We start from the raw sequence: 27,222 nt of genomic DNA, 5'->3' as shown, positions 1-27,222 counted from the left end.
GAGCAATACAAGTCATTCATATAGCAAAGCTATTGGAAACAGCTTGGGTGAGCATGCAGTTTGGTGGGGCAGGGTGTCAGGGAGCAACCAGAGGAGGGCAAACAATGTGATCCAGGTTGATGGAGACTCAGACATAGTGCCACCCTCTTGGCTCTGTGGGAAGGGGGGCAGGAAAACTCAGTAGAGGAAAAATGGCCTCTGCCAGAACTTTTGCCTGGCACAAAAGCTGCCCACCTGCCCCCACCCCCCCAGCGCTCATCCTGATACCAGACAATTCATTTTTCACTGTATGTTCTTGCTTCCCTTCAAGCTGCTGCCCCAGTGTTGGAGCTCAGATGAAATAAGTCCATGTCAAGAGGGATTTAAGGACTAGTGGACTTTCAGAGGCATAAGTGGGTTGACATCCTCTGAAGCAGCATGGTTATTCTGGTGAGATGGGTGTTGATTGGTTGGCACTCTGAGGCATGTTTATTTAAATAAGGTTGTCTCTGACTGGCTTCCTTTCAGAAGGAAGTGGTCTACATTGATTGGTGAATGAGGCCCGTGCTCACTGATTGATTAAACACAATTAAAACTGGTTCTGGTAGCTCTTTGTTACCATGGTTACTTGTTAGTCTTTTCCTAAGTTTGAGGCAACTTTAACCAAATGTTTACTGTTTAAAAGTTGCCTTATATCAGCTATGTTCAAAATGAAAACTATGTCATATTCTATAATTAGAGGCTTGTATTTTGAAGTTTGGGTCAAGAGAAATTGTTTACTAATTAGTCTCAGGAAAATCTCCCTTTTTTTCAGTTGCTTAGTGTTAGCCAAAAGAGTTATTTGCATAACTATTATTTTTAAAAATATATTGTTAGTTTTCTTTTTGTTTTTTGTACTCTTAGGGGCTCAGGCTCAATTCCTAAAATAATAAATTCTCATGGGGAAAAAAAAAAAAGAAATAAGTCCGTGTATGTCTATGCATGGGTCTTTTAAAAGGAATGTGTGGGACTCGAGAAAACCTGTATCCCACTCACCCACAATTCTTCCTGGCTTTTACAACTGGAACCCTGGGCTGGAGAGTCTGGTGTAGGGACCCCTTACTCCTCAAGGGGACGTCTGCAACTGAGATACCCCTCCTGATTTTTATCCACCGCATATCAATGTAGGACCATCCTATCCTGTTAAGGATCTCTATCCCTCCTAGCAGCCTCAATGTGGCTTCTTCATCTTTTTATAATTATTTTTTAAATGTATTGATTTGAGAGAGAGACAGAGAGAGCTATTTGTTTTTCCACATATATGTGCATTCATTGGTTGATTCTTGTGTGTGCCCTGACCAAACCTGACCTTGGTGGATGGGGACAATGCTCTAACCAACTGAACTGCCTGGCCAGGGCAAAGTGGGCTCTTTTTTACGTGCCTAGTTCTAGGACTTCCATTCAGCTAGGTTTCAGGTAGATGTGAAAGATAGTTGTTTTGTAGTTTAGTTGTAATTTGGATGTGGTTGTGGGAGGGTTCAAGCACCACATTTACCTTCACCACCATCTTTTCTAGAAGTCCTAGAGACAACATGTTGATTCCATGTTAATAGGTGAAAAAAAATCACAGTCACATGGCACATGGCCAAGAATACTTGTTTATTTACCAAGGTTGGATTATCCAAAGATTCCCTGGCATGCTGGCAAAATCCCAACTCTCATAGTCACATAGTCACAATTATCAGTATCAACAGAGCCTGCACTTCAGGTCAAGATGGAGACATAGGTAAACATGCTTTGCCTCTCATGCAACCATAGAAAGAATTACAACTAGATATCAAAACAAATTAACAGTCAGAAGCACCAGAAAATCAAGCTGTATGGAAGTATGACAACCAAGGATTTAGAGAAAACACATTCATCCACACAGGCTGGAGTGGAGGCGTCTTGTGCCATGGAGAGGTGACAGCAGCAGAATGGGTAGTCCCTCATTTAAGTGTCATGGATAAAAATTGGGAGGGATACTGCAGGATCAAGAGATACCAGCCTCAGGCCAGATTGCATAGACCAGGGTTCCAGTGCAAGAAGAGAAACCCATGACTTCTGGCTATAAAAACCAGTGATTTGGGGCGGTGGGAGAAACTGCTGGATTTTTAGGAGACTCGCCTCAAAGGGCCTACATGGACTGAGAACAAATGCAGACCCACCCCTTCTGGGATTCAGCACCAGTCAAATATGGGGAGTAAGTGAAGTGACTGGGAACAGGACAAGTGCCGGGCAAACCTCCACAAGCCAGGCAGTGGCATTGTCTACTTTCTGAGCCATTCCCCCACATAAAGCCAGAGAGCAGTGAAGCATATGCCCTGCCCTGGCGATTACCTAAGACTCCACCCCACACAATTTACAGGTGCCCCTTCTATACCACTGAGACAGGGAGTCAAAGCAGCTCTACCTATTACACAGAAATAAACACAGGGAGGCTGTCAAATTGAAGAGACAAAGAAATATGGCTCAAATGAAAGAACACAACAAAACTCCAGAAAAATAAGTGAAAGGGAGATAGCCAACCTATCAGATTCAGAGTTCAAAACACTGGTGATTAGGATGCTCAAAGAATTCTTTGAGTATGGCAACGACATAAAGGAAGAAAGGAAGGATACGCTAAGTGAAATAAAGAAAAATCTACAATGAACCAACAGTAGAGAGGATGAAACTGGGATTCAAATAAATGATTTGGAACATAAAGAAGAAATAAACATTCAACTAGAACAGAACGAAGAAACAAGAATTAAAAAAAAAAAAAAAAAAAGTAGGATCTTTTAAGACGACTTTGGGACATCTCCAAATGTGTCAATGTCTGAATCATAGGGATGCCTGAAGGAGAAGAGAAAGAGCAAGAAATTGAACTTAATTGAAAAAATAATGAAAGAAAACTTCCCTAATTTGGTAAAGGAAATAGACATACAATTCTAAGAAGCACAGAGAGTCCCAAACAAGACAGATGCAAAGAGGAACGCACCAAGACTCATCATAATTAAAATGTCAAAGGTTAAAGAGACAGAGAGAATCTTAAAAGCAGCAAGAGAAAAGCAGAGAGTTATCTTTAAAGGAGTACCCTAAAACTATCAGGTGATTTCTCAAAATAAACTTTGCAGTCAAGAAGTATTCAAAGTGATGAAAAGCAAGACCCTACAACCTAGATTACTCTATCCAGCAAAGTTAACATTTAGAATTGAAAGACAGATAAAGTGCTTCCCAGACAAATAAAAGCTAAAGGAGTTCATCACCACCAAGCCATTATTACAAGAAATGTTAAAGGGATTTATTAAAGAAAAAAGGATATCAAAACTATGAAAATTGAAAAGGCAACAAATTCACAACTATCAACAATTAAATCTTAAAAAACAACAACAACAAAAAAAACCTAAGCAAACAACCAGAACAGGAACGGTATCACAGACATGGAGATTACTTGGAGGGTTATCAGCTGGAAGGGGGAAGGGGGAGATGGGGGAAAAGGTACAGGGAATGGGAAGCATAAATAATAGGTACAAAATAGACAGGGGGGTGTTAAGAATAGAATAGGAAAGGGAAAAGCCAAAGAATTTACATGCATGACCCATGGACATGAACTAACAGGGTTATTGCTGGAAGGTATGAGGGTACGTGGCAGATGGGGGTAAAGGGAGAAAAATTGGGGCAACTGTAATAGCATAGTCAATAAAATATATTTTAGGAAAACAGAGCCTGCAACACTGTTTGTTTAATCCATTCAATCTGTGTACACCTTTGAACCATATTTGTTCTCAAATGTTGACTGCCTTTTTTTTTTCAGAGAAGTAGAAATCACAGACTGAAAATCCTCTCCTTTTCCCACCTGTACCTTATAAATCTACCTCCATCTTTACCCATCCCCTGCTTCCAATTAGTACAATGGAAAAAAAAAAATGTCCTTCCTCCAATTAAAAGCTAATCCTTCCATGTGTATTCTCTGGCTTCTATACCATCTAATCTCCTCAGGAGTCTTATATCTTCAGGAAAAACTTATTCCTTCTTTCTCCTCTAACTTCACTCTCAACACTGGATCCTCCTTATCAGTATTTTAGGAAAGTCTAAACCCTGGCATCATAAAACAAACAAAAAACTGTGCTTCAACCCACTTACTTAGGACAGTTCCTTTCTCTTTCTAGTCACAGACATTTTGAAAATGGTTATTTAAATTAGTTCCTTCCATTTTACTACATCTGGAGCCACATTTAAACATGTATAATATATGAACTTTCCAAGTATCTATGGAAATATTATAATCTGAATAGAAGTATAACAAGTAAAATTTTTAATCTGTAATTAAAATACTATCAACTAAGAAAAAATAAAACTCCATTACAAAGTAGCTTCCCTGATTAATTTAATCAAATATTTTTAAAGATTTAACACCAATTCCTTTCATACACTTTTAAGAGAGGAGGAAGGAACACTTCCTAACTTACTCTATGAACCAGGTATTTATCAGATACCAAAACTAGTCATAAACATCAAGAAAACTACAGGCCACTATATACGTATATATACAAAAATTCTATACAAAAAATACAATACAAAAAATTCTAAACAAAATACTATTAAACCAAATCCAGCTGCATGTTAAAAGGATTATATACCATAACTAAGTGGAATTTATCCCAGAAATGCAAGGATAAATAAAGATACAAAGCTCAAGCAATGTAATATACTGTTTTAATACAATAAAGGAATAATCCACATGATAATCTCAATTGATAAGGAAAAACCATTTGACAATAACCAAACCCCTTAATGATGAAAACAATTAACAAACTAGGAATAGCAGAGAACCTTCTTAATCTCATAGGGGGCATCTCTGAAAAATCCACAGCTAAAGTCATATTAATGGTGAAAGGCTGAAGCTTTCCTTTTAAAATCAGGAACAAGACAAGGATGATCTCACCATTTCTCAACATTGGATTGGAAGTTCTACCCAGGGTAATTAGGCAGGAAAGAGAAGTAAAAAGCATTCAAATTGGAAAGAAAGAAGGAAAACCATATCAATTAACAGATCACATGTGACATGATCTTACATAAAGAAAATTCTAAAAAATACACCCCCCCAAACTATGAGAGCTAATAATCTAATTCAACAAAGTTGCAAAATACCAACAAACTAAAATCAATTATATTCCTTTACACTAGTAACAAATAATCTAAAAGTGGTATTAAGAAAACAATTCTGTTTACCATTAAAAAGAATAAAGTAGTTGGCAAATAAATTTAACAGAGGTACAAAAATTGAACTCTGAAACTTATGAAACATTGAAAGAAATAAAAGAAGACTTAAATAAATGGAAAGACATCCACATTTATGGAATGGATACTCAATATTGTTAAAATGGAAATACTCCACAAATTGATCTAGAGATTTGAAGCTCTCCCTATTAAAATTTCAACTGCCATTTTTACAGAACTGAACAATCTGATCCTAAAATTTGTATGGAATTGCAGGAAACCCTGAAAAGCCTAAACAATCTTGAAAAAGAACAACAAACGTGAAAGGCTCTCACTTCTCAAGACTTTCTACGAAGCTACAGAAATTATAAAGAATGTGGTACTGGCATGATGACAGACACAGATCAATGTAACAGAATTTAGAGTCCAGAAATAAACCCATTTATATACAGGCAATTGATTTTTGACAAAGGTGCTGAGACTATAAGTGGGGAAAGAATACACTTTTCACCAAATGGTTCTGGGACAACTGGGTATCCACATGCAAAAGGATGAACTGGACTCAACTCACACTATATACAAAAATTAATTTAAACTGGATTAATGATTTAAATGTGAAGCAAAACTACACAACTCTTAGAAGAAAACATAGGAAAAAAAAAGAAGAAAACATAGAGGTAAATCTTTATGAACTTGGATTTGGCAATATGTTCTTAGGTATAACATCAAGAAGGGAAGCAACAGTTAAGTTCATCTTCAAGAAAAATCATGCCCTGGCTGGTGTGGCTCAGTGGATTGAGTGCAGACCTGAAAACCTGTTCAATTCCCTGTTGGGGCACATGCCTGGGTTGTGGGCCAGGACTCCAGGTGGGGGCATGCAAGAAGCAAATGATCAGTGTATCTCTCACATGTCGATATTCCACTCCCTGTCTCTAAAAGTAAATAAAATATTTTTAAAAAAAGAAAAGTCAGGCCCTGACTGGTATGGCTCAGTGGATTGGGTGTCCTTCCATAGACCAAAAGGTGACCAGTTAATTCCTGGTTAAGGCTCATGTCATTGTGGGCCAGAGCCCTGGTTAGGGGCATGGGAAAAGCTAACCCATCAATGCTGCTCTCTTACGTGATGTTTCTCTCCCACTCTCCCTCCCTTCCTGTCTTTCTAAAAATAAATAAAATCTTTTAAAAAAGGAAAATCTGTTAATTTTGTGCATGAAAAGACACTGTTGTGAAAGTGAAAAGAAAACCCACATAAAGAAAAAATATTTGCAAATCATATCTGAGATGAGGAACTAGCATGCAGATCTAGACTTTCATCACTCAACAATCAACAAACAACCCAATTATAATCAGGTAAAGTGATGATTGTACAATGCTGTGAATTTAACTAATGCCACTAAATTGTTCACTTTAAAAATGGTTAAAATTATAAATTTTGTTATATATATTTTTCTAGAAAAAAATTGCCAAGAAGTGGGGTAGGGGAAATCAAGGGGCTTGAGCAGACATTTCTCCAAGGAAGATATACAAGTGATCCAAAATCTTCTCAACATTATTAGCCATTAGAGAAATGCTAATCAAAATCATTCCATACCCACTAAAATAATTATAATAATAATTTTAAAAAATAATGGAGGAGGATGTGATATATTGTTCATGGGAACGGGAACTGGTGTAATCCCTGTGGATTAAAAAAGGGGTTCCATTGAAAGATACCTCACAGGGTGATCTGATCATAAATTCCTGTCTGGGGAGGGTTATGATGAGTAATCATGTCCCAGGCTTGTAACTCCTTTAGTGATAAATTTTAAGCCAGCTGTGCCAATTGTTCTGCACCTTTGAAAAACCAGACGCAATACCCCTAGAAAGCGGTATTAACCTTTAAGAGAGCACATAATCTTAAATATTCTATAATCCAATCCCCACTTTGCTTTCTCCCACCTCCATATACATTCTCTCAATTTCAAATGTGTTAACAGAAACTGCAAATTGTTATTCCCGGGTTTCTTTTAACATACTTATCATAGTTGCACAATCTTATCAACATACTAAAAGCCACTCAATTGTACAATATAAAATGCTTAAACGTGAATTACACGTTAAATGAATTTTATCTCAATTTTTAAAAAGAGGGAGACACAGCACACATCCATTCTATCAAGTACTTGCACTAAGAAAAAAGGGGAGGGGACACAAAATGGCGGCGGGCTTACGAGATCACGTGAGCAAGGGTTTCCCCCCGCCCCTTCCCCTCCCTAGGAAGGCCTTTCCCACAGTGCTTGCGCCTAGACGCAGCCCCGGATCATTGTTGGGTAAGGCCAACGTATCTCCTCGTAGGCACGCAGTAACTCTAGCCGTTTTGAAGGCGGCCTGAGGAGCGCGCACGTACAACGTAAACCCGTAAGTGCCGCTCCCCGGAGAGCTGGGTAGCTGGGGCGAGGCGTGGAGGAAGAGGGGGAAGTTGGCGCATGCGCCTGAGGCTGATGGGTTTGAAATGGCTTCGGTGTTAGCCGGGACCCGATTCAGGTGAAGGTCTAGTCCTCTTCGTTCAAGCGGCGGCGGCGGCGGAGCTGGGGTTCTTAACGTCGTATTGATCCACGGAAGGTCCAGGAGCGAACGTTTCGGTAGCACGGCGTCTACAGGCTGGCGACGGTGGGGTTCTCGTGGGACTGAGGCGGGAGGGACATAGTCCCTTTTGTGCGGGTCGGAGCAGGCCCTGCGCGCCCGGCCCCTCCCCCATCCCTCGCTGTTCCCCGCGGCCGCTGAGGTGTTCCCCCAGCGCCCCTCAGCTTCGGTTTGGCGGGCCCGGAGGGACTGTCGACTGCCGTCCCTAGCTCCCGAGCCACTGCGGTTTTGGCCTCCTGGCCCCCGGGACGTTGGGGCCACTCGGAATGCCGTGGGTTTGGGGAGAGATGGAGTCTTTACTGGTCCGGCCCAGGGTTTCAGGGGACCAGGGCTCTAAGTATTCTTCTGTTGGCCCTTCGCCCAGTCTCGTGGGACGGAGTATCCCGCCTTCCTTGGTCTAAGACCCGCGAGGAGCTGGAGCTGGAGCTGGAGGAAGATGGATGGCAGAACTCCGGCCCCTCGGAGTCGCGGGGGATGGAGGGAGCGCGCCGGCTGAGATCTTCGCCTTTTCTGGCTTGTATTTTGGAGGGGAGAGGTCTTCGCGATGCTTCTTTAAAGGGCATCCGTTATTTCAACTGTCTTTCCCCTCGAGGGAGAGGAGAGAAAAGAGACCCCCCCGTTTTTTACCTGTTTGAGAAAGTATGTAGTCGTGTGTTAACCGAAGTGATATTCTTTACCTATACTCGGTGTCTTCCAATTTGTTATTGGAAGCCCCACTAGTTTGAATCCCCAAATGATCGTTAAAGAAGACATGCAGGCTGTATATCCTTTGAACATAAAGCTGTGCACTTCCTAATGTTAAGAATTGGGAAGATAACAGCAGATGGTCTTCTGTTTAAATGTGACAGTTTGTAGTCCCAGAAAGAAGTGCCTTTTTTGTAAGTCTAACTCTAATGTCATATATTAAAGTATGCTTTTGATGCACTACCTCATGTAAAAACTCTTGCTGCATATTGGACACCCATATTCCCTTTTAAATTTATACTTAGATCTCTACTTAGATCTTTATACATCAATTTGTCAGGATGTCCTTGACAAATTAAAACCTTTCTTTTGTGATATTTATAGTTTGGTTGAACTTTAAAATGTAGATCCTTTCTTAATAGATCGCTGCTATAGAAGAAAAACACGCGAAGGTTTCCCCCCCGGCTTTCATCATGGCTCAGTTTGGAGGACAGAAGAATCCACCGTGGGCTACTCAGTTTACAGCCACTGCGGTATCTCAACCAGGTCAGGCTACTGAACACATGCCCTGCAAAAGGGGGGGTGGGGAGCAGCGGCATGATACAACTGTGAATTAGGCTGTGCATAATCCTGTGTGAAAGGTTCCCAAATGCTGTATCTTTTAATTTTGTGTGGGAAGCTCCTTTAAACATTCATGAGTCAACTAGCAAAAGAAAAAAAAACGCAACAAAATTGTTTTACACATCAGTTTGGAAGTTTTATAGTTTTTCAAACCTTAAATTGATTGACTTTTAATTGATTTAGTTATGTTAGAGGTTAGTCACTCATTCATCAGAGTTTACGAAAATCATTTGACATGTTATGGTGTCAGTATTCAGCAGTTACACAGTTTACCCTTGAACAAGGGAATGATCAGAGGTATGGAATCCTCCCCACCCCCAGTGGAAAATCCCTCTATTACTTTTGACTCCCCCAAAACTTAAACTTTACTAATAGCCAGCTGTTGACTTGCAGCCTTACTGATACACAAACAGTTAACACATTTTGTATATGTATTACAAATAGTGTTCTTATATTAAAAATAATCTAGAGAAAAGAATGTTGAAAGCATAATGAAGAGGAAATACACTTAAAATACTGTACATACGTATTGGAAAAATGCCCGTATAAGTAGATCACAGTTCAGACTTGTGTTCAAGGATCAGTTGTATTTAAAAATAAATGTCTCAAAAATTTATACTTTATGAAAAATTATACATGACTGGTTTTCAGTTGTTTAGAGTTGGAAACTAACTAAAGAATTTATCAAGCAAAGGAAAAAGATATAAAAGGAGCAAATGAATATTTACATTTTCAAAATAAAGTCAACAAAAATGTCATTGAAAATGTTTGTTTCAATAAGGTTCTTCCCATTGCTCTTAGGAAGAACTTTTTTTTACCATTTCTTGATTGAAGATTTGAATCTTAAATAAGATTATACACAATGAAAAATTGAGTTACTTTGAGAACCCAGATAAGTTGCAGCTATTGTTAATTTGAATATGTTTTTATTTATTACATATTTGATACTAGTTCTTTGCTGCATTTTACTTAAAATATTTATTTTGTAATTTGAGGTCAACCGTTGAGATTCTGTGATCTTCTAACTTGGGTGTTCTAAAATTTGTTGGTTACGACTAGTTATGTAGGTGATGTTTCTCTGGATAATTGAAGGGTTTTTGTTTTAATTTTTTTTTTTTTAAGATTTGAAAATTATTTTTAGAGAGAGGGAGGGAAAGGGAGGAAGGAAGAGAGGGAGAGAAACATTGATGTGCTAGAGACACATCAGTTGGTTGGCTCTTGCATGCCCTCCACTGGGGGCCTGGCCCGCAACCCAGGTATGTGCCCTGACTGGAAGTGGAATCAGTTACAGGTGGGCACTCACTCCACTGAGCCACACTAGCCAGAGCTGTTTTAATTCTTGATTGGGGGATGGTGAATGATCAGTAGTTAGTTCTGTATGCAACTGAAAGTAATATGAAATGTAGTTACAGATTATATTTCAGATTCAAGTGTTTCTCCTTTATGTTAAATAATGGTATTGATTTAGTTTTCATGAAACAGAAATCATTAGCAACTACTCTGTGCCAAGAAGCAAGTACTATGTACTGGTATTTTGGTAAACTGAGCTTGTTTTACCTGGCTGCTTCTATATATAATTTGTTTTAAGTTCATACCTATGTTATTCCAGTAAAATAGCTATTATGTTTTAATTCTACTGTCTATAATTCTTAGTATTTGTATTGTAATTACTTAAATGTATGTTATACTCTTATATTTATTTTAAGGCTGAGCAAAGGAGACACCAGAGGTTTATAAAATTTGTCAAAGTCAGTAGTAAATATACATCTCCCTTTTTATATTTGGCAATGGAGAGTCCAAATGTAAATAATGGTATTTGTGTAAACAGGGCTTGTATTTGTGCTGTAGGAAATTATTTACGGGTTTTCTTGGAACTATACTTGATAGAGGTTTTCAAATTCTAAAATTTTATTGATGTATAATGACTTCAGTAAGTAGGCAAATGTTTTTTTAGCATCTCTGCTTAGCTCTTCTATAAAAATCCTGTAATAATTTTCTAAATGGCACTCCGTAGTGATTTTGTTTTTATTAAAGTATTTAATTTCTAGGTGCTGTATTTTGGGCTGAAATATATACACACAAACACACATATATACATATACATATTCATATTTTAGAGAGGAAGGAAGAGAGAAACATCGATTTGTTCTTTCACTTATTTATGTGTTCATTGGTTGATTCTTGTATGTGTTCTGACCAGGGACTGAACTGGCAACCTTGGCATAATGGGTCAACACTCTAAGCAACTGAGCCACCCAGCCAGGGTTGGGTTGATACTGTCTTGCTGTTATGTTATGTTATGTTATGTTATTTTTAAGATTTTATTTATTTATTTTTAGAGAGGGGAAGGGAAAAAGAGAAGGAGAGAAACATCAATGTGTGGTTGCATCTTGCGTGCCCCCTGCTGAGGACCTGGCCTGCAACCCAGGCAGGTGCCCTACCCCGGGAATCAAACAGGCAGCCCTTTGGTTCGCAGGCCAGAGCTCAATCCACTGAGCCACACCAGCCATGTCTTGCCTTTATTTTAAAACCTTTGTAACTAATCATTATTTCATTTTATTAGAGCTAATTCTCAGGGCCAAGCAAATTGCTGAAGTTAAATTTTATCACTTTTGAAGCAATTAAAATGTCTTATTTATACTTCATCTCAAGAGAACTCAAGTATAAACTTTTGAGAAAAAATTTTAACTGACATAAAAATGACTTAAGGTAATTAGTTCAAGTGCCAGTTTTACTGTACTAAACAATAAGCGCCTATTGAAATATGCCAGATATATTAGTATCAGAGACCACTGTCATAAATCAAATGATCATGCAACAGAAAAAGGTTAACTGAATAATTCAACTCCAGTGAAACATTTTAATCTTTGTGCCTGTATTTCTGACATTTTTTCTTGAGAGTAATACATAAAAATTATCATGATTTCCTTTTTTATATATTACTTAACATGGTTTTGTTTAGTTAATGGCTTTTTTATTCTGTTTTCTAGCAAGATTATTTTGCATTTTTACTAAAAATTCTCAGATAAGTGATTTGAAAATTTCAGTGCATTCACAAAGTTGACATTTAAAGTAATAAAAACTTTAGTAAAAGCATGCGCCCTATCAGTTTATTGCTGAAACCTGTTGTAAAATTGAGGATTGGTATTTGAATTGTTTCTGATTAATTTTAATACTGAGCCTTTTCATTTAAAGAGTAATTCCTAGGTGTCATCATCTGTTGCCTTTAATTTTCTTTTAACTGTCCTTTTCCCCTTTGAAAATGCCTTCAGTATACTCCTCCATTTTACATTTAGGCCCTCTGCACTTCACATTCGGATATCTGCATCAGTAGCAGCTTTTTCTTGCTTAAATCTTGTATGCCAAAGTCTCATTTAAATTTCAGGGCCTTCCATATGTTTCCGAAATCTTTGTATCTTAATCCATAGTGCTTTCCACAGATCCTTCACTTAAGTCAGGAAGCTCTTTTCCCAACTGTCACTTGGTGGGGATGCTCTATATTTCTTATCCTTTTTTTTAGTTCTAACTGCTTTTATTTGCTTGCTTCTCTTAGCTTACTGGATATGCTTTTTCTTTCTCCTGCAGCTTAATTATACCTGTCATTTGTGATATTCCTAAAGCATAATTTCTATCTAAATCACAAATTTTCAAAGCTGGGTCAGGCCTGAGCTATAGAGTCTGTCTAAACTCTGTACTTTAACAGATGAAGGAAGGTGAATAAATTTATTTAGATCTTATAGGTCACAAGAGAATCAATGTTAGGACCTCAGAAATGTGGTTCATTGTATCGCTTATTCTCTTAATTCATCTGCAGAAATACCTTTAAGGACTTTTAGAATACAGGTCAAACTCCTTGGGATGGTATTTAAGGTCTTCTGACTTTCTTGGCCTTAACTTCTCACGCTGAAATACATGTTCTTAATATTTATCCTGTGTTTTCATCTTGTAGCTGAAGTGTTGTGGTATGAATTCACTGGCAGTCATATTTGGGACCAGAGCTTTCAGGTTTGAAAGTTTTAACAGTTCTGTTGTGTAAAGAGACATTGAGAGAGCTAGTCAAAGAATCACTGATTGAATTTAAAATAGCCCTTAGATTAATTGTATTGGCATGGGATATTTTTAGTATATTTGACTCAGAACATTTTCATGTATATATGAATAATTGCAACAATATTATTAAAGTGTGGGGATGGCCCTGACTGGTGTAGCTCAGTGGGTTGGGTGCTGTCCTGCAAACTGTAAGGTTGCCAGTTTGGTTCCTGGTTAGGGCACATGCCTGAGTTGCAGGCTAGGCCCCAGTTGGGGGCTTGCAGGAGGTAACCAATCGATGGTTCTTGCCCCCCCCCCCAAAAAAGTAAATCTTTTTTAAAATAAGTAAAGAAAGTGTGGGGATGGATTTAGCAGACTCAGACCTATTTTCTTACCTCTTTTTTTTTTTTTTTTTTTTTTTTTGACGATTTGTAAGTTGACTGCATTGTGGCTTATAGAGGAAAATGAACTAGTTTAGGAGTCTATGTGGTGCTTTTAACACAACACAGGTGACTGAAGCTATTACCAATATAAGTGATTTAAACATGACTCCATTTTTTCTTCTTCTTCATTCTGGCCTAATGGTCATCTTTTAAAACCTAATCTCTTGCCCTGAGTGATGTGGCTCAATGGATCGGACCTTGTTCTGCAAACCAAGTCACCAGTTCGATTCCCAGTCAGGGACTGTGTCTGGGTTGTGGGCCAGGTCCCCTGTTGAGAGTGTGCAAGAGGCAACTTGTTGGTGTTTCTCTCCCTCTCATTTTCCCTCCCTCCTCCTCTCTCTAAAAATAAATAAAAAATCTTTTTTTTTTTTTTAAAGCCAGTCTCTTGAATCAGAAGATCAGATTCTTAAATTCCAAGATTCATGGTCTTTTCAAAGAAATAATAGCTAACGTACCTTGTATACTTTACTTACATTAGTTTTCAATTGATAGAGTTGGATGTTTCCAACTCAGTTGGTAGACAAGGGGGATTGCTCCTTGTGTGGGTATTTAACCCATTATTAGTGCTATGTAATAGCTGATTGTCTCAAGCATTTTTTTAGGAGCAAAAATGTGTGTAAAATCTATTAAGGCTCATTATTAATATATTTTTTCCTCATCCTCTGAGTATGTCTGAGCTCTGCTGTCATTCAGTGAGAGCTGCATTAACATACCAAACTACAAACCATCTAGGCCCCATCTCTGTATCTTGAGTTGAGTGTGCAACTCATGTTTATGCAGTTGTGGCTTCTCTTGCACTCTGTGCTTTATGATCTGGAAAATGATTTTGATAAAGCTGAAAATGTGTTGGAAACAACATTGAAAGTGTGAGTATTAACATTCCATGATGCAAGAGTCCTTGAAAGAAATGGGGTAAAAAAGTAGATAAATACCAGACACAATTAAGGATAGAAGAAATCATGACTTTAGGTATCTTGAACTGCCTGGAAGGACTGACCAACAAGTACTTGAATAGTAGCTAGAAGAGAATGTGGCCAGAATCCCTAGTCATCATTTTGGTGGAACTTCGAAAGAATGGAAGAGCTAGTATAGTGATCTTTATAGAGACTATAAGAATCCTTAATTAAATCATATAACTGATTTAGTTAAGTCTTTTGTTCACTTAGAAGAACTTTCTGTGATAATAGATATATTTTATGTCTTCATTGTCTAACATGGTAGCCACTGGCCACATGTGGCTATTAAGCACTAGAAATTTAGTTGGTGTGACTGAGGAACTGAATATCTAATTTTTTTAATTTTCACAAATTGAAATAGCTACATAAGGCTGCCAGCTGGTGTATTGAACAATGCAGTTATGGAAGATTACAACACCTAGAATATATTTAAAATACTATTTGTGCCTTAATTTCTTTTTTTAACATCCCCATGACTTATTTTATAACTAGAAGTTTATGCCTTTTGACCCTCTTACTATTTTATTCTTAATGCCTTAATTTCTTATTTTTAAAAGCTGTTGAGTATTTCCAGTCATTGGGTACATTGTGGACTTGGAGTAGAACCTTGAAAGCTATGCAGTGGATTGACCATTGAGTTGTCTGATTGTAAGAATTATCTGCGCATAGGAACATCAGAGGTTTTGTATTTGAGCCCTGGTTGGGTAGCTCAGATGATAAGAGCCCCCTACTGATGTGCCAACGGTTGTGGGCCTCATTTCCCATCAGGAGGCATACAAGAGCTACCAATGAATATGTGGGTGGAGGAACAAATCAATGTTTCTCTCCCTCCTTTACTCTCTCTAAACTCAATACATTAAAAAAAGAAAAGAAAAAAAAAGATTTTGGCTTTGCCTGGCATGGCTCAGGTGGTTACAGCATCCTTCTGTAACCAAGAGGTCACTGGTTTGGTTCCTTGTCAGGGCACATGCCCAGGTTGTGGCCTCAGTCTCCCATTGGGGGCACGTCCAGAAGGCAACCAATTGGCATTTCTCACATCATTGTTTCTCTCCTTTCCCTTCTCCCTTGAATGAGAATAAAATAAACCTTAAAAAAGATTGTGTATTTGTGTGAAATCTAATCTTTGAAGATCATTTCTTATGGAGAGTATTGAGTAGAATATGCCATTTAGAAGACTTGTTCACTTCATTTAAAACCTGGGTTAAAAGTAAGTTTGCAAATTATATAGAGAGCCCCCCATATCTTCATGTTGTTTTTCTCTCTTAACATAAGATTGCTTTTAAGGACTTACATTGATACATGGAAATTTCAAAGGATAAAGCATTACTCGACCAGTGCTTTAAATAGTTTTGCTAAAGTAAAAAAATGAAGTTTCTTAGGTCAGTTTGGCATTTTCAATCGTATTTATTTTATAAAAAGGATGACTTATCTTAGTAAAGATAAAGCCCTGAGGTATAAAGGTAAGAAGGATTGTAAAGTTAGTAAGTTCGATAAGACCAAGGGATAATAGACAAGGGGCAAGTTCCTCTTTTATTTTAAGATTTTATTTATTTACTTAGGTTAGAGAGAGGGGAAAGGACAGGAACAAAGATGTGCAAGAGAAACAGATTGGTTGCCTCTCACATGCCTACAGTGCAGTCATGTACCCCGACCAGAAACCAAACTAGTGACCTCTCGATTTACAGAGACGATGCCCAACCCACTGAGCCACACCAGTCAGGGCCTGATTTTACATTTTAGAAAATAATATATTTTACATTTGTCCTTGAAGATTTAACAAAACTTAGTCCTTAAGTTTACATATTTACATGGTATCCTCTGGTTATGTAGGGCTTGTTTCATAGGTTTGTTTGTGGAAGTATTGATACACAGTGATAAGCATATTTCAGATGAGTCAGGAGACCTTCAGCAATCATATTGAATTGGATAAATGAACAGGCTGTTCCAATATGGATAATTGGAAAAGATACCCAGCTGACAAGTATTCATCCACTTATATAGAAAGATTAAATCAGAGATTAATAACTTTGTACTTTGCAAGTTAAAGAATCATCTTGCAGAATTTTGTTGTAGTAATTCACAGGAAGAGTATAGAATGGTATATACATATATGCAAGAATAGTTCAGATATTCACAAAAAGCATTAATAAATATTAATGAAATATATACTTTATTGAGATTAAAATCTCAAATGTAAATGATTTTAAAAGAGCTATATTACATATATATAAAAGCCACAACCATGTGCTCAGTGATTTCACACAATTTGAATTAGTGTTGTCAGACAAGTACTAAAATGTAAATTTCCTCCCTGTAAATTTCTCCTAGCAGTTGAATTCTTAATTACCAATTAATCTGTTTTGTAGTTTCTAATTGCATTGACTGGCAACAGTAGAAAAGAGATGTGTTTGGTATCGACTGTCCCACTTATACTTAATGCTGGGCTGCTGCATGCTGCCAGAGTCCAGGACACCTAGAAAGGCTATGGGAAAAGAATAGACTTTCTGAGATACTTCTACTGTGGCAACTATCAATGCTTTCCCAAGTTCTAGAAATTGTTACCAGTGCAGTGAAATAGCAGAGCTGAGGTCAAAGCTCAGGTGAGTGAAGGAGATGCTTAGAACTTAAAATACCAGTAGTTTTTCCTAGTCTTTCCCTGTTTGGTGATTACATGAGAATATTGCTTCTCTTATCCTAGAAGAGTGGTTCTTAACCTTTGAAAATTTGTTGACAGCTTTGGAATTTCTGGTCCGAAATTTTGCATACAAATTCAGAAGGTTGGCAAGACCCATTAGTTAGAATCTGTGCCCTAGATTTCGGTACCTTTTTTTAATTCTCATTTTGAACATACATTGGTGTTAAGATATTCCCCACTTCTACTTAAATTCATTTAGTTACTCCTGTTTTTCCTTTGTGCTCATCTATGGCATCTGACTTACTTTAAAAACAAAAGAGAAGAGATTAATGTGGTAAGGATTTAGCACTATATGGGGCATTTAGAAGGCCCCCCCCCCACCTTAGTATCTCTGTCCTTTTCCTCCCTTTCAAATTTTGAATAGTGTTTTTGAAGGGAATAATTTGTAATTTGCAGGAATCCCAAACATGATTTCTGGGATTTGTTTGTTTCCTGGTTTTGCCTTATTTTGTTGTTGGTTTGTTTTATTTTTAAGTGAAATTAATCTGTACTCTTAAACAACTGATGGATGATGAATTTCACACTCCTAAAAATTTTTCTGGGATATATTAGACTAAGGTGCTTTGTTTAGTTCATTAGTGTTCTCTGTTCTGAAAGCATAATACTGTTCTTTCTATAGGGTTATTAACTGACAGTTATAGAGCAGCTATTTTTCAAATTATTCTTAGATACAAGCAAGATATATTGGAAAAGGGAGTGTTCCTTTGGGAAAAACTGCTTTTATGGTAACCTCTTTGAGATTTATAATTCTTAGTGACATATTTAAAGGTTCTGGAAAATCCTGAAGTAAAAATATGTGCCTTTTTAATTCACTGTTTCTCAGATTTTTGAACCCCTTTTTTCAGGCTTTAGTGTCCAGGGGAGCTAGTGGTTGTTCAGTAGATAAAGTTTGAAATGCAGTACTAGATTGCAATTTTAAATTGCTTTTCTGCATTTAATGGAGTTGCGTAAAAGCACCAAGTAAAATCTTTTCTTGTGTTCTCTTCAGCTTTTAGCCCTAAGCATATGAGGGGGGGCCCCTTGTAATGCAGGCATCCTCTGCTAGGCGAGTGTTCTAGGAACCCATGTGTTCTAGGAACCCATGCGGATCAGTGTTACCAGCTGGTATTGTTGTGAGAGACTGCATTCTTATTCAGTGCAATTTTTTTTTTTTTTTTTTTTTTTGAAAATTCAAGGTGTTTGCTCATTTCTCAATGGGTGATTTACAAGCTGCACCTACTCACACCGAGCTGAGCAGTCAGCACTTTTTGACCAAAAAAAGGCAAGGCCCTCTCACTCTGCATCACCTTCTCTACTCACTGGATCTCACCCTGAGCACCCTTTTTGTTTCCTTGGATGATAAAAAGTCCTCAAAGGGAAAGGGTTTGCTGATCTGGAAGTGTTGAAACAAACAATGGCAGAAGTACTTAGAGGCATCAAAATAGAAGAGTTTAAAAACTGTTTTGAGCATGGAAAAAAGTCTTAATAGGTTTATTGGTTGAAATGGAGAGTACTTGGAAGGTGACTGAAGTTTAAACAAGTAAGAATAAATACACAGTTTTTTATAAATACTGGTATTTTGGTGTCCACCCACCGCCATCCCCCCATTAAACATTAAGTACTTAAATGTGTCATTCTGAGACCTCCAGTTATTGTTATGCAAATAATCATTTACAGTCACTGTATGGTTAATTTTATCTCATTGCTCAATATAACAGTGCACTAAAATGAAAAACTTTCTGTACTTTTAAAGTGTTGCTTTTGTCTGTTACCTGGTTTTACATTTTTTAATGCAAAATAGAAATACATGTGAATAGTTTGTTCAGTGGGAAGGTTTAAGGGTGGATAACTTCCAGCAACATAGCCCTTAATATACGATTCTTATCTGCTTGAAGATAAAACAGTAATTTTATAGTAAAATAATTTATTTTTTGGTCTTCCTAAAAATACTTTTCCCCCTACCAAGCAGTATAGTTTTTGTTTTTGTTTTTTCTAAGAATACTTCTTCATGGTACTTTAGCCTCTTGGTTTAGGTAAGGTTGGTTAGGTTCATTCTGTAGTTTAATTTTGTAGATTAATGTTATATTTATCATGACGTGAACATTTAATACAAAGCTATTGAGATCTGAGGTGGGACATTAATAAATTAAATTCAGCAAAATTAAAATTTTCTCTAGGTTTTTTACTAAATCATGACAGACCGTAACGCCTAACTAAACCCTTGTGGAAAGTTTCTGGAAAGGATCCAAATAATCTTGATTTCTCCCCCCGCTCACCCCCCTTTTAATCTCATTTTAGCTGCATTGGGTGTTCAGCAGCCATCACTCCTTGGAGCATCGCCTACCATTTATACACAGCAAACTGCACTGGCGGCAGCAGGCCTTACCACGCAAACCCCAGCAAACTATCAGTTAACTCAAACTGCAGCATTGCAGCAACAAGCCGCAGCTGCAGCAGCTGCATTGCAACAGGTGAATCTTTAATAGGTTTTATATGTGACATAGAAAACTGTCAAATCTGTGTAGCAAAGGTAGGCACCTTCACTTTTTAAAGAATGAATAGTTGTGGGTGTTTAGTATGCTTTGTTTTTTCCTGGAGATAAAAATTACATATGCCCAGGACATATAAAGGGAATATAATTGCATAGTCAAACTCTTAAATTGGACAGTTCTTATACCTTCATTATTTGAAAAAAATTCAGTTCTTGATGGATCCCAGAGCTATATTCACTATTTTGTTTATTTTAGATGACATTGAGCTGTTCCATAATGTCTTTTTAGTGTAATTCTGGTTATAATTTGTATTTTTGTATTTATATTGTTTTTTTGAGAATGTATAAAACTAATATACATATTTTTCTTTGAAAATATCTTTTTTTCTAGCAATATACACAACCTCAGCAGGCCTTGTATAGTGTGCAACAACAGGTCAGTTATGTCTTCCATGTTAAAAACTGATTTGTAAAATTATGTGTTTCAAATTTAATCATGTACAATTTATTTCTGTCAGCCATCTTGACATGGGATTTGAATTTTGGGGGATTGGGAAAAGGAGGTAGGTAAAAAAGGAATGTCTTCAAGGAAAAGGAAGAGAGGAGACATGTTCTAGAAATCCAGATCTTCAGTTAGCCAGTGTTTGTCCATGTTTCTAAGAAAACATGCAGAGGACAGTCCAGAAATACTCTATTTCTGCGCCTTTGGCACAGTTCTCCCGCCTGGAACCTGTAGTCCTACTGTGCTTACATGTGAAAAAGAAAACTTACCTATTTTTTTCCAGCCTTTATTTTTTAAACAATACAACCGTCTCCGTTTTTCCTAATGTTGTTATATCTTGAAACCCAATAAACAAAATACTAAAACAGAGCTGTTGAAAATAAGAGGAACCTATCCTTATAGTTCCCACCCTGCTCCCAATTTGGAAACTCCTATCTTAAGCTAAAAGTAAGTTTCTTTGGTCCCTTTTCCCTAGGTTCATACTCTAATCATGTTCCTCAGGGTCTTATATCTGTGATGATAGGAGGAGGTAACAAAAATTGAACCTAAGGAGAAGTTTGTCAAGGAAAAGTGTTTTCTCTGCAGAAACCTGGATAGGTTCTAAGGACACATTCTAGGCTTTTCCAGGGTTGAGAGATAGTTTCATTCCTTCTCAGTGTCTTTAAGAAGCTTCAGGAGAGAAAAAGGGCAGACAATAAAGAGAGACCGAAACTTGGATCTGAAGTCACTCTGGAGAAACAGCCTTCTTCATCTGGAAGTTCTCATCCCTAGATCCATGCCACAGTTTCATCCTTGGCTGAAGTATTTGGGGTTTCAGAAGCATTATATTTTCCCTGAGGATTACAACATCCTACCAATCATTGCTGTAAGCTTCTAAAAAATGACAAGAGATTGATGTTAAAGTTGACTATCTTGTTTTCAAAATATTGCTAGCCCTATTTTAGTACTGTTAATATGTTACTAAAGATTATATGTTAGATTGAGTCATATGAAAATGTCAATACTTAAAATGACCTTGCCTTTAAAAAAGGCATTACTTGTTTGTTTGTTTTTTTAATAAAAAGGAAAATACTCTGTTTAGATGAATGAATTTAAAAACAAGTTTTATTGACTCAGAAGCCTATAGTGAGATCTCTGGACCTCTAACGAAGCCAGCAAAGTTACTATTTTACTCTGACGCTTTCCTGAAAGCTCTTGGAATTAGGTGAAATGCTTCATCTTCAACACTGAACTGTTTCAGAGACTTGTGCGAAGGACGACGACAGTCACTGGAGTACACACTCTGAATTACATTGCTTAAATAACTTCAAGGTTTTGTTTTTTTTTTTTTTTTAATTTTTGTAGGCTGTGAGGTAAATGAATAGATTAATGCTTTCTACCCAACCATCTCCCCTAGCCTGTGTTTCAATGTCCCAAAGTTTAATTAACAGAACAGGGGAGCTGCCCTGAACTGAACTCAACACTTTGGAAATAACTTCAAGGTTTTACCACTGGACTGAGTAAGGCTTTCTAGAACTAATGGAGGAAGCTGGTGGGTTCATAAAAGCAACCCAAGATCAAACAAAACAAGAATTAATTACATGGGACTGAAAGAACTGATGAAAAACTATTAAAATTAATATAGCCTTTTTGTTTGGAACTTCTCCGGTCCTTTAATGTACTATTTTATGGTGATAAAGAACCTTTTGTCTCTTAAACTATCTTTACAACAATTTGAATAGATTGTGTCTTAGTAAATAAAAATGAAACATTATCTTTTCTCCCTGATCCCTAAAAAATTAAAAAGCTCTTACTGAGTATTCTTTAAAAAATACAAAAAACAAAAATTTTCTTACTGAAGAAAAACAGAATATCATTCATTTTTGACTTACAGAAAATGATAAATTTTATTTATTTTAATCCTCACTCAAGCATATGTTTATTGATTTTAGAGATAGAGAGGAAGGGAGTGAGAGAGAGAAACATCAATCCGTTACCTCCCATACATGCCCAGACTAGGGATTGAACTGCAACCTAGGTATGTGCCCTGACTGGGTATCAAACCCTCAACAACCTTTTGGTACATGGGACGATGCTCCCAACAAACTGAGCCACCTGGCCAGGGCAGTAATTTGATAGATTTAACCTTTAATCCACATAAACTGAGTGTTTTGAATTAGAACTTCATATAGGTTGTTTTAGCCCAGCTCAAGTTTCTTCCAGAATTTTAAAATTTCCCTCTTCATACCAATACCTTTTACTTTCTGGTAATGTTACACTAAGCTCTTACTGGAAAAATTATATGTCAGAGAGTATGGTCTTTATCATCTGCATGCATTGCCACACCAGATCATCAGGAGGGCTCATTTTAGGGGTATATGTATGAATTGGATAGCCAGTGATGTATTTGATACAAGTAGCATATTGATGATACTGAATCATTTCTGTACCATGGTAATTAATGTGTGGCAGAATCAGAAATCTTCCCCATTAGGGACTTGACTTGGGGGTTTTTTGTGTGTGTGTGTTATTTCTATAAAGTAACAAAAAAGATTAGTTTTTTCTGTTACTGAAACAGTTGATGTATCAGGTCTAGAGTTGTTAGAAATAGCTGTACAAAACCTTATACTTATTGACCTGTTACTTTTTGCATATTTCTTAATTAAAAGTGCCCGTTTAAGAGGAATTTTTTCTTATATGAAGAAAGCATATATGAAAATTTTGATTGATCTTTTTTCTTTTTTTGTTCCTGTTTTTGTTTCTGTTTTCTATTTTCAGTTACAGCAACCTCAGCAGACCCTTTTAACACAGGTTAGTTTGACTGTTTCTTTTGGATGTATGAATGAAGAGTAGACCAAAGTTTTTCTTTCAGGGTTTACAGATGTGTATTTTTTGTATTCACATACTAGTTTAGCAGTATGTTAAATAAAAATGGAAAGCATATTTTTGTTTTTTATAGTTTTTGATTGTAGATTGACCTGTGATCTAGTTTGAATAATATGAGGTCTTATTTTAAACTTAATCCTGATTTTGGCTTTTATATTTTCTTTGAACTAATATTGAGGAAATTTTTTTGAACATCTTATATATCTTTTCAAGATTGATCTTAGGTGATGTAACTGTTATATTGTCAACTTAATTTTTAGCAACATTAAAAAGTTTTTGAACTTTCGATATATAGTGCTACTTTGGTTATTCTGGGCCACTTAGAATCTCTTGCATTTTTTTTCTTTTTTACACTCCTTAAAGAGTGTAAAAACTATCCTTGGGTTATATGCTGTACAAAAATCGGAAGCTGTGTGCTGAATTTGGCACATGGGCCATGGTTTACTGACCCCTGGTATGAATTTAGCATGAAATACTATGCAACTGTTCAGAAAGAAGCAGGATCTCTAATATATATTGCCCCCATGGTTAGAGAACTGAGTGGCTGAGGAATGAGAATAGGAGAGAAGCTTTTTACTGTACAACTTTTCATACCTTTTTAGTCTTGAATCTGTTATTTTTTTAATGTACACTTCAAATGAGAAATCAACCTCACTTCCTTTTTTCTATTAACTAAAATCAACTAACATGTATTTTATATTTTCAGTCTCTAATAGGATTTCCAAACAGTAGAAAAGCTGTAAAAGTTTGTCTTTTCTTTTAATAGCAATTTCCCAAAGTGTGCCTATAAACCTTTAATGTATTAGGATGTTAAAGAAATTACATGAGAAAATGGTTTTGTGATCATAGCTTCAGAAATCCTGAGTTCATTAATTGTATGTATATAGGACTTGCCCTTTATATTTTTTTTTAATTATAGAGCTTGGAGACTTGCTTTATTGAGCAGGTGTAAAGCAAATTCCGTGGTTTGACTTGAAGACTCCGATGATTGTTCCTTTCCCTTATTTTGATTTTATTCCTATTTATGTACAGAAGTTTTAATCAGTAAGATGTTATCCATGCTTGATTGTGCCAGAAAAGAGCAATGAGTTAAATTTTTTTCCGTTTGAGAGGTAATTGACACAAAACATTGTATTAAAGATACAACATGATTTGCTATATGTATATATTATAAAATGATTATTACCACTTTAGTTTTAAATATATTACCTCACGTAGTTAAAATTTTTTTTCTTCTGCTAAGAACTTGAGAACTCTCTTAGCAACTTTCAAATATATGATACAGTATTATCAACTGTTGTCATCATACTGGACATTGTATCCTCAGAAATTATTTATCTTGTAACTGGAAGTTTGTCCTTTTTGTCCACCACACATTTACCCCACCCTCCCACACTCCTCTGGCAGCCACCATTTGGTTCTGTTTCTTTGAGTTCTTTGTTTTTTTTTAGATTCCACTTAAGTGAGTTCATACATATTAGTCTTTTATCTGCCTGGCTTATTTCACTTATAGAACTTGCCTGAGTCTTCGTTATGCCACTATGGATTTTTAATTTCTAAGAGAGAGCTAAAATATGCACTATTTTTTAAATGTAGTATGGTATCTTTTTCCTGGAACAGCCTGTGAAAACATTGATCTGAGAGAACTTGATGAAATAGGTAAAAAAATACCATAATTTTTTTGACTTGATTCTCATCTGAAGGTGTACATATATATGTGTATTTTCTAACTTTAAATCAGTTATTTTTAGCATTTTGAGTTTGTTCTAAGTAGTTATTTTAATTTCTAGACTATTTCACATCATTACCTTAATTTGATGTTGATTTTGTTTTATAGCCAGCTGTTGCACTGCCTACAAGTCTTAGCCTGTCTACTCCTCAGCCTGCAGCACAGATAACTGTATCATATCCAACACCAAGGTCCAGTCAGCAACAAACTCAACCTCAGAAACAGCGTGTTTTTACAGGGGTGGTTACAAAACTACATGATACGTTTGGATTTGTGGATGAAGATGTATTCTTTCAGCTTAGGTAAATTTCATTAGGTATTGGCAGATGCCTTGTTGTATTTAACATTAAGTATATTGATAAGGCACCTGCTTAATTGTGTCATAGGATTGTGGTTTAGCTATAATACTCTGTTTTAATCATTCGGCTTGTTTAATGATGAATTCTTTATAAATGTTTTTTAGGAGTGAATTACCATTTCTGACTTTTCACGGGCAGACATACAGTTAGATTAGGAATTGAAATAGTCATGCTTTTTTTCTTTTAATTAAAAAAATAAAAAGACTATTTTTAGAGAGAGGGGAAGGGAGAAGGAGAGAGAGAGAAACATTGATGTTTGAGAGAAACATTCGTTAGCTGCCTCATGCATGCACCCCGGCCTGGCATGGGCCCACCACACAGGTATGTGCCCTGACCAGAATCTAACTGGCGACCTTTCACCTTGTAGGATGACACTCAGCCCACTGAACCACACCAGTCAGGGCAGTCATGTGCCTTGTAAACTTGTGTTTGACTATATATGCTAAAAACATTTTAAAATTGAAATATTAATAAATAGGACTGAATGATAAATACACTAACAAACCCAAAATAGTACCTTTTAAGTGTTGTGGAGGATACAGGAAATGTGAATTTCCTTAGATATTTCAAATACATTTCTAATGACCTTCCTTAAAAATACTTAGGAAATTAGATTTAATTACTGTACGCTTTTTCTGAAAGTGGGTCTCCTGTTTTTCATCTTATGTGCATTTCTCTCATCTTTCCAAAGCTCAGAGAAAATCTTAATCTTGAGTTATAAAATTATAGTGTTGTAGAGGGAGGGACACAATATTAGGAGAAATTGGGATGGAAAATTATTTCTTCCTCTTCAAATGCTGTGTTTAGAGATGTGGAAGTGGAAACATCAGTTTTGAAATGGAGTAAGTCTAGGAAGATTATCCACTTTTTAAAAGAGGTTGTTAAGCTTCCAAATCAGGTATAGTTTATTTTATTTTATATTTTTTATTGAATTTTTGGGGGTTAGCAATTATTTACTTTAAAATACCATGTATATAAATCTTCTTTTTTTTTTTTTTTTTGAGAAATCTCTTTTAAATATGTTTATATTGAACTTAATTCTTTTTCAGTGCTGTCAAAGGGAAAGCCCCGCAAGTGGGTGACAGAGTATTGGTTGAAGCTACATATAATCCCAATATGCCTTTTAAATGGAATGCACAGAGAATTCAAACACTACCAAATCAGGTATATAAAATAGTGAGTTTGGTATATTGAAATTAGGTGACTGAGTCTTTCAATTCACAAGATTTTTCTTTCTTTTTTTAAATTTTATTTATTTATTTTTTAAAGAATCAGTCTCAAACCCAACCTTTACTGAAGACTCCTCCTGCTGTACTTCAGCCAATTGCACCACAAACGACCTTTGGTGTTCAGGCTCAGCCCCAGCCTCAGTCACTGCTGCAGGCACAGATTTCAGCAGCTTCCATTACTCCACTACTGCAGACTCAGCCACAGCCTTTATTACAGCAGCCGCAACAGAAAGGTATAACATATAATGTATCTTTGCTTTTTATGTTTCAGACTAATACATAACTTTCTTTGTTAAAATAATAGGAGTATTGTTAAAATAATGAGAGTATACTTTAATTACAAAAAGGCAGGGACTGCCACAGTGCTTGAAAGGAAGGTTAAGTATATTGTGTATACTACTTCTATTTTTATAGCTATTTGGAAACATTTTTATTTTATTGCTCTTATTCAGAGACATGCTCTTTGTTAATTTAAATTCAGAACTATTAATCCCTGTCCCCCTGTTGGTATCTTATCTGTAATGGAAGAAAATGTTTTTGAGACTTTTTTCTTATAAATGTAACATTTTATGTACATGTAGAGCCTGGTGACAGCACGCTAAGTTCCTCGTTGAATTGTAATGCATGAAGTAAATGAGCTGTGTTTTAAATTCTCTTTTCCAAATTGATTATTTGAAACTCCGGACATTTTCTTATCAAAACAATGTTAAAAATGATAGTCTTGGCTTAATAGAAGCGTGCTTAATTGGTATTTTTAAAAAACGTAATTGCAGCACTTTCTTTTTTATTGTCAATTATGATATACCTAGAGCAAACTGA

At 36.4% G+C, this 27,222-nt stretch overlaps 1 protein-coding gene and 1 non-coding gene across 5 annotated transcripts in view; one reads left to right on the top strand and one right to left on the bottom strand.

Annotated features, from left to right (window-relative positions):
- The first annotated feature begins 7,483 nt into the window (after positions 1–7,483).
- The window catches only part of CCAR1 (cell division cycle and apoptosis regulator 1), a 46,249-nt gene continuing 26,510 nt past the window's right edge, over positions 7,484–27,222 (top strand). For 2 of the 4 annotated variants that reach the window (XM_054572692.1, XM_054572695.1), the window contains exons 1-8: positions 7,656–7,848; positions 8,928–9,051; positions 19,527–19,699; positions 20,111–20,155; positions 22,979–23,011; positions 24,924–25,117; positions 26,224–26,338; positions 26,444–26,636. In XM_054572692.1, the coding sequence (XP_054428667.1) occupies positions 8,979–9,051; positions 19,527–19,699; positions 20,111–20,155; positions 22,979–23,011; positions 24,924–25,117; positions 26,224–26,338; positions 26,444–26,636 (826 nt within the window). In that variant the 5' untranslated portion in view covers positions 7,656–7,848; positions 8,928–8,978. Of the gene's footprint in view, positions 7,597–7,655; positions 7,849–8,927; positions 9,052–19,526; positions 19,700–20,110; positions 20,156–22,978; positions 23,012–24,923; positions 25,118–26,223; positions 26,339–26,443; positions 26,637–27,222 lie in introns of those variants that run through there. The other 2 variants (XM_054572694.1, XM_054572693.1) reach the window with 2 other exon arrangements.
- On the bottom strand, positions 21,558–21,691 carry LOC129070065 (small nucleolar RNA SNORA36 family). Its single transcript, XR_008529081.1, has one exon. It is a non-coding gene; the product is annotated as a small nucleolar RNA SNORA36 family (small nucleolar RNA).

This window comes from Pteronotus mesoamericanus, unplaced genomic scaffold (assembly GCF_021234165.1).
Source record: "Pteronotus mesoamericanus isolate MK-2021 breed Mesoamerican mustached bat unplaced genomic scaffold, CSHL_Meso_final contig_24, whole genome shotgun sequence".
NCBI classification, from domain to species: domain Eukaryota; kingdom Metazoa; phylum Chordata; class Mammalia; order Chiroptera; family Mormoopidae; genus Pteronotus; species Pteronotus mesoamericanus.
Note: the sequence above shows the minus strand (reverse complement) of the source record. Positions and strands in the feature narration are given on the sequence as shown.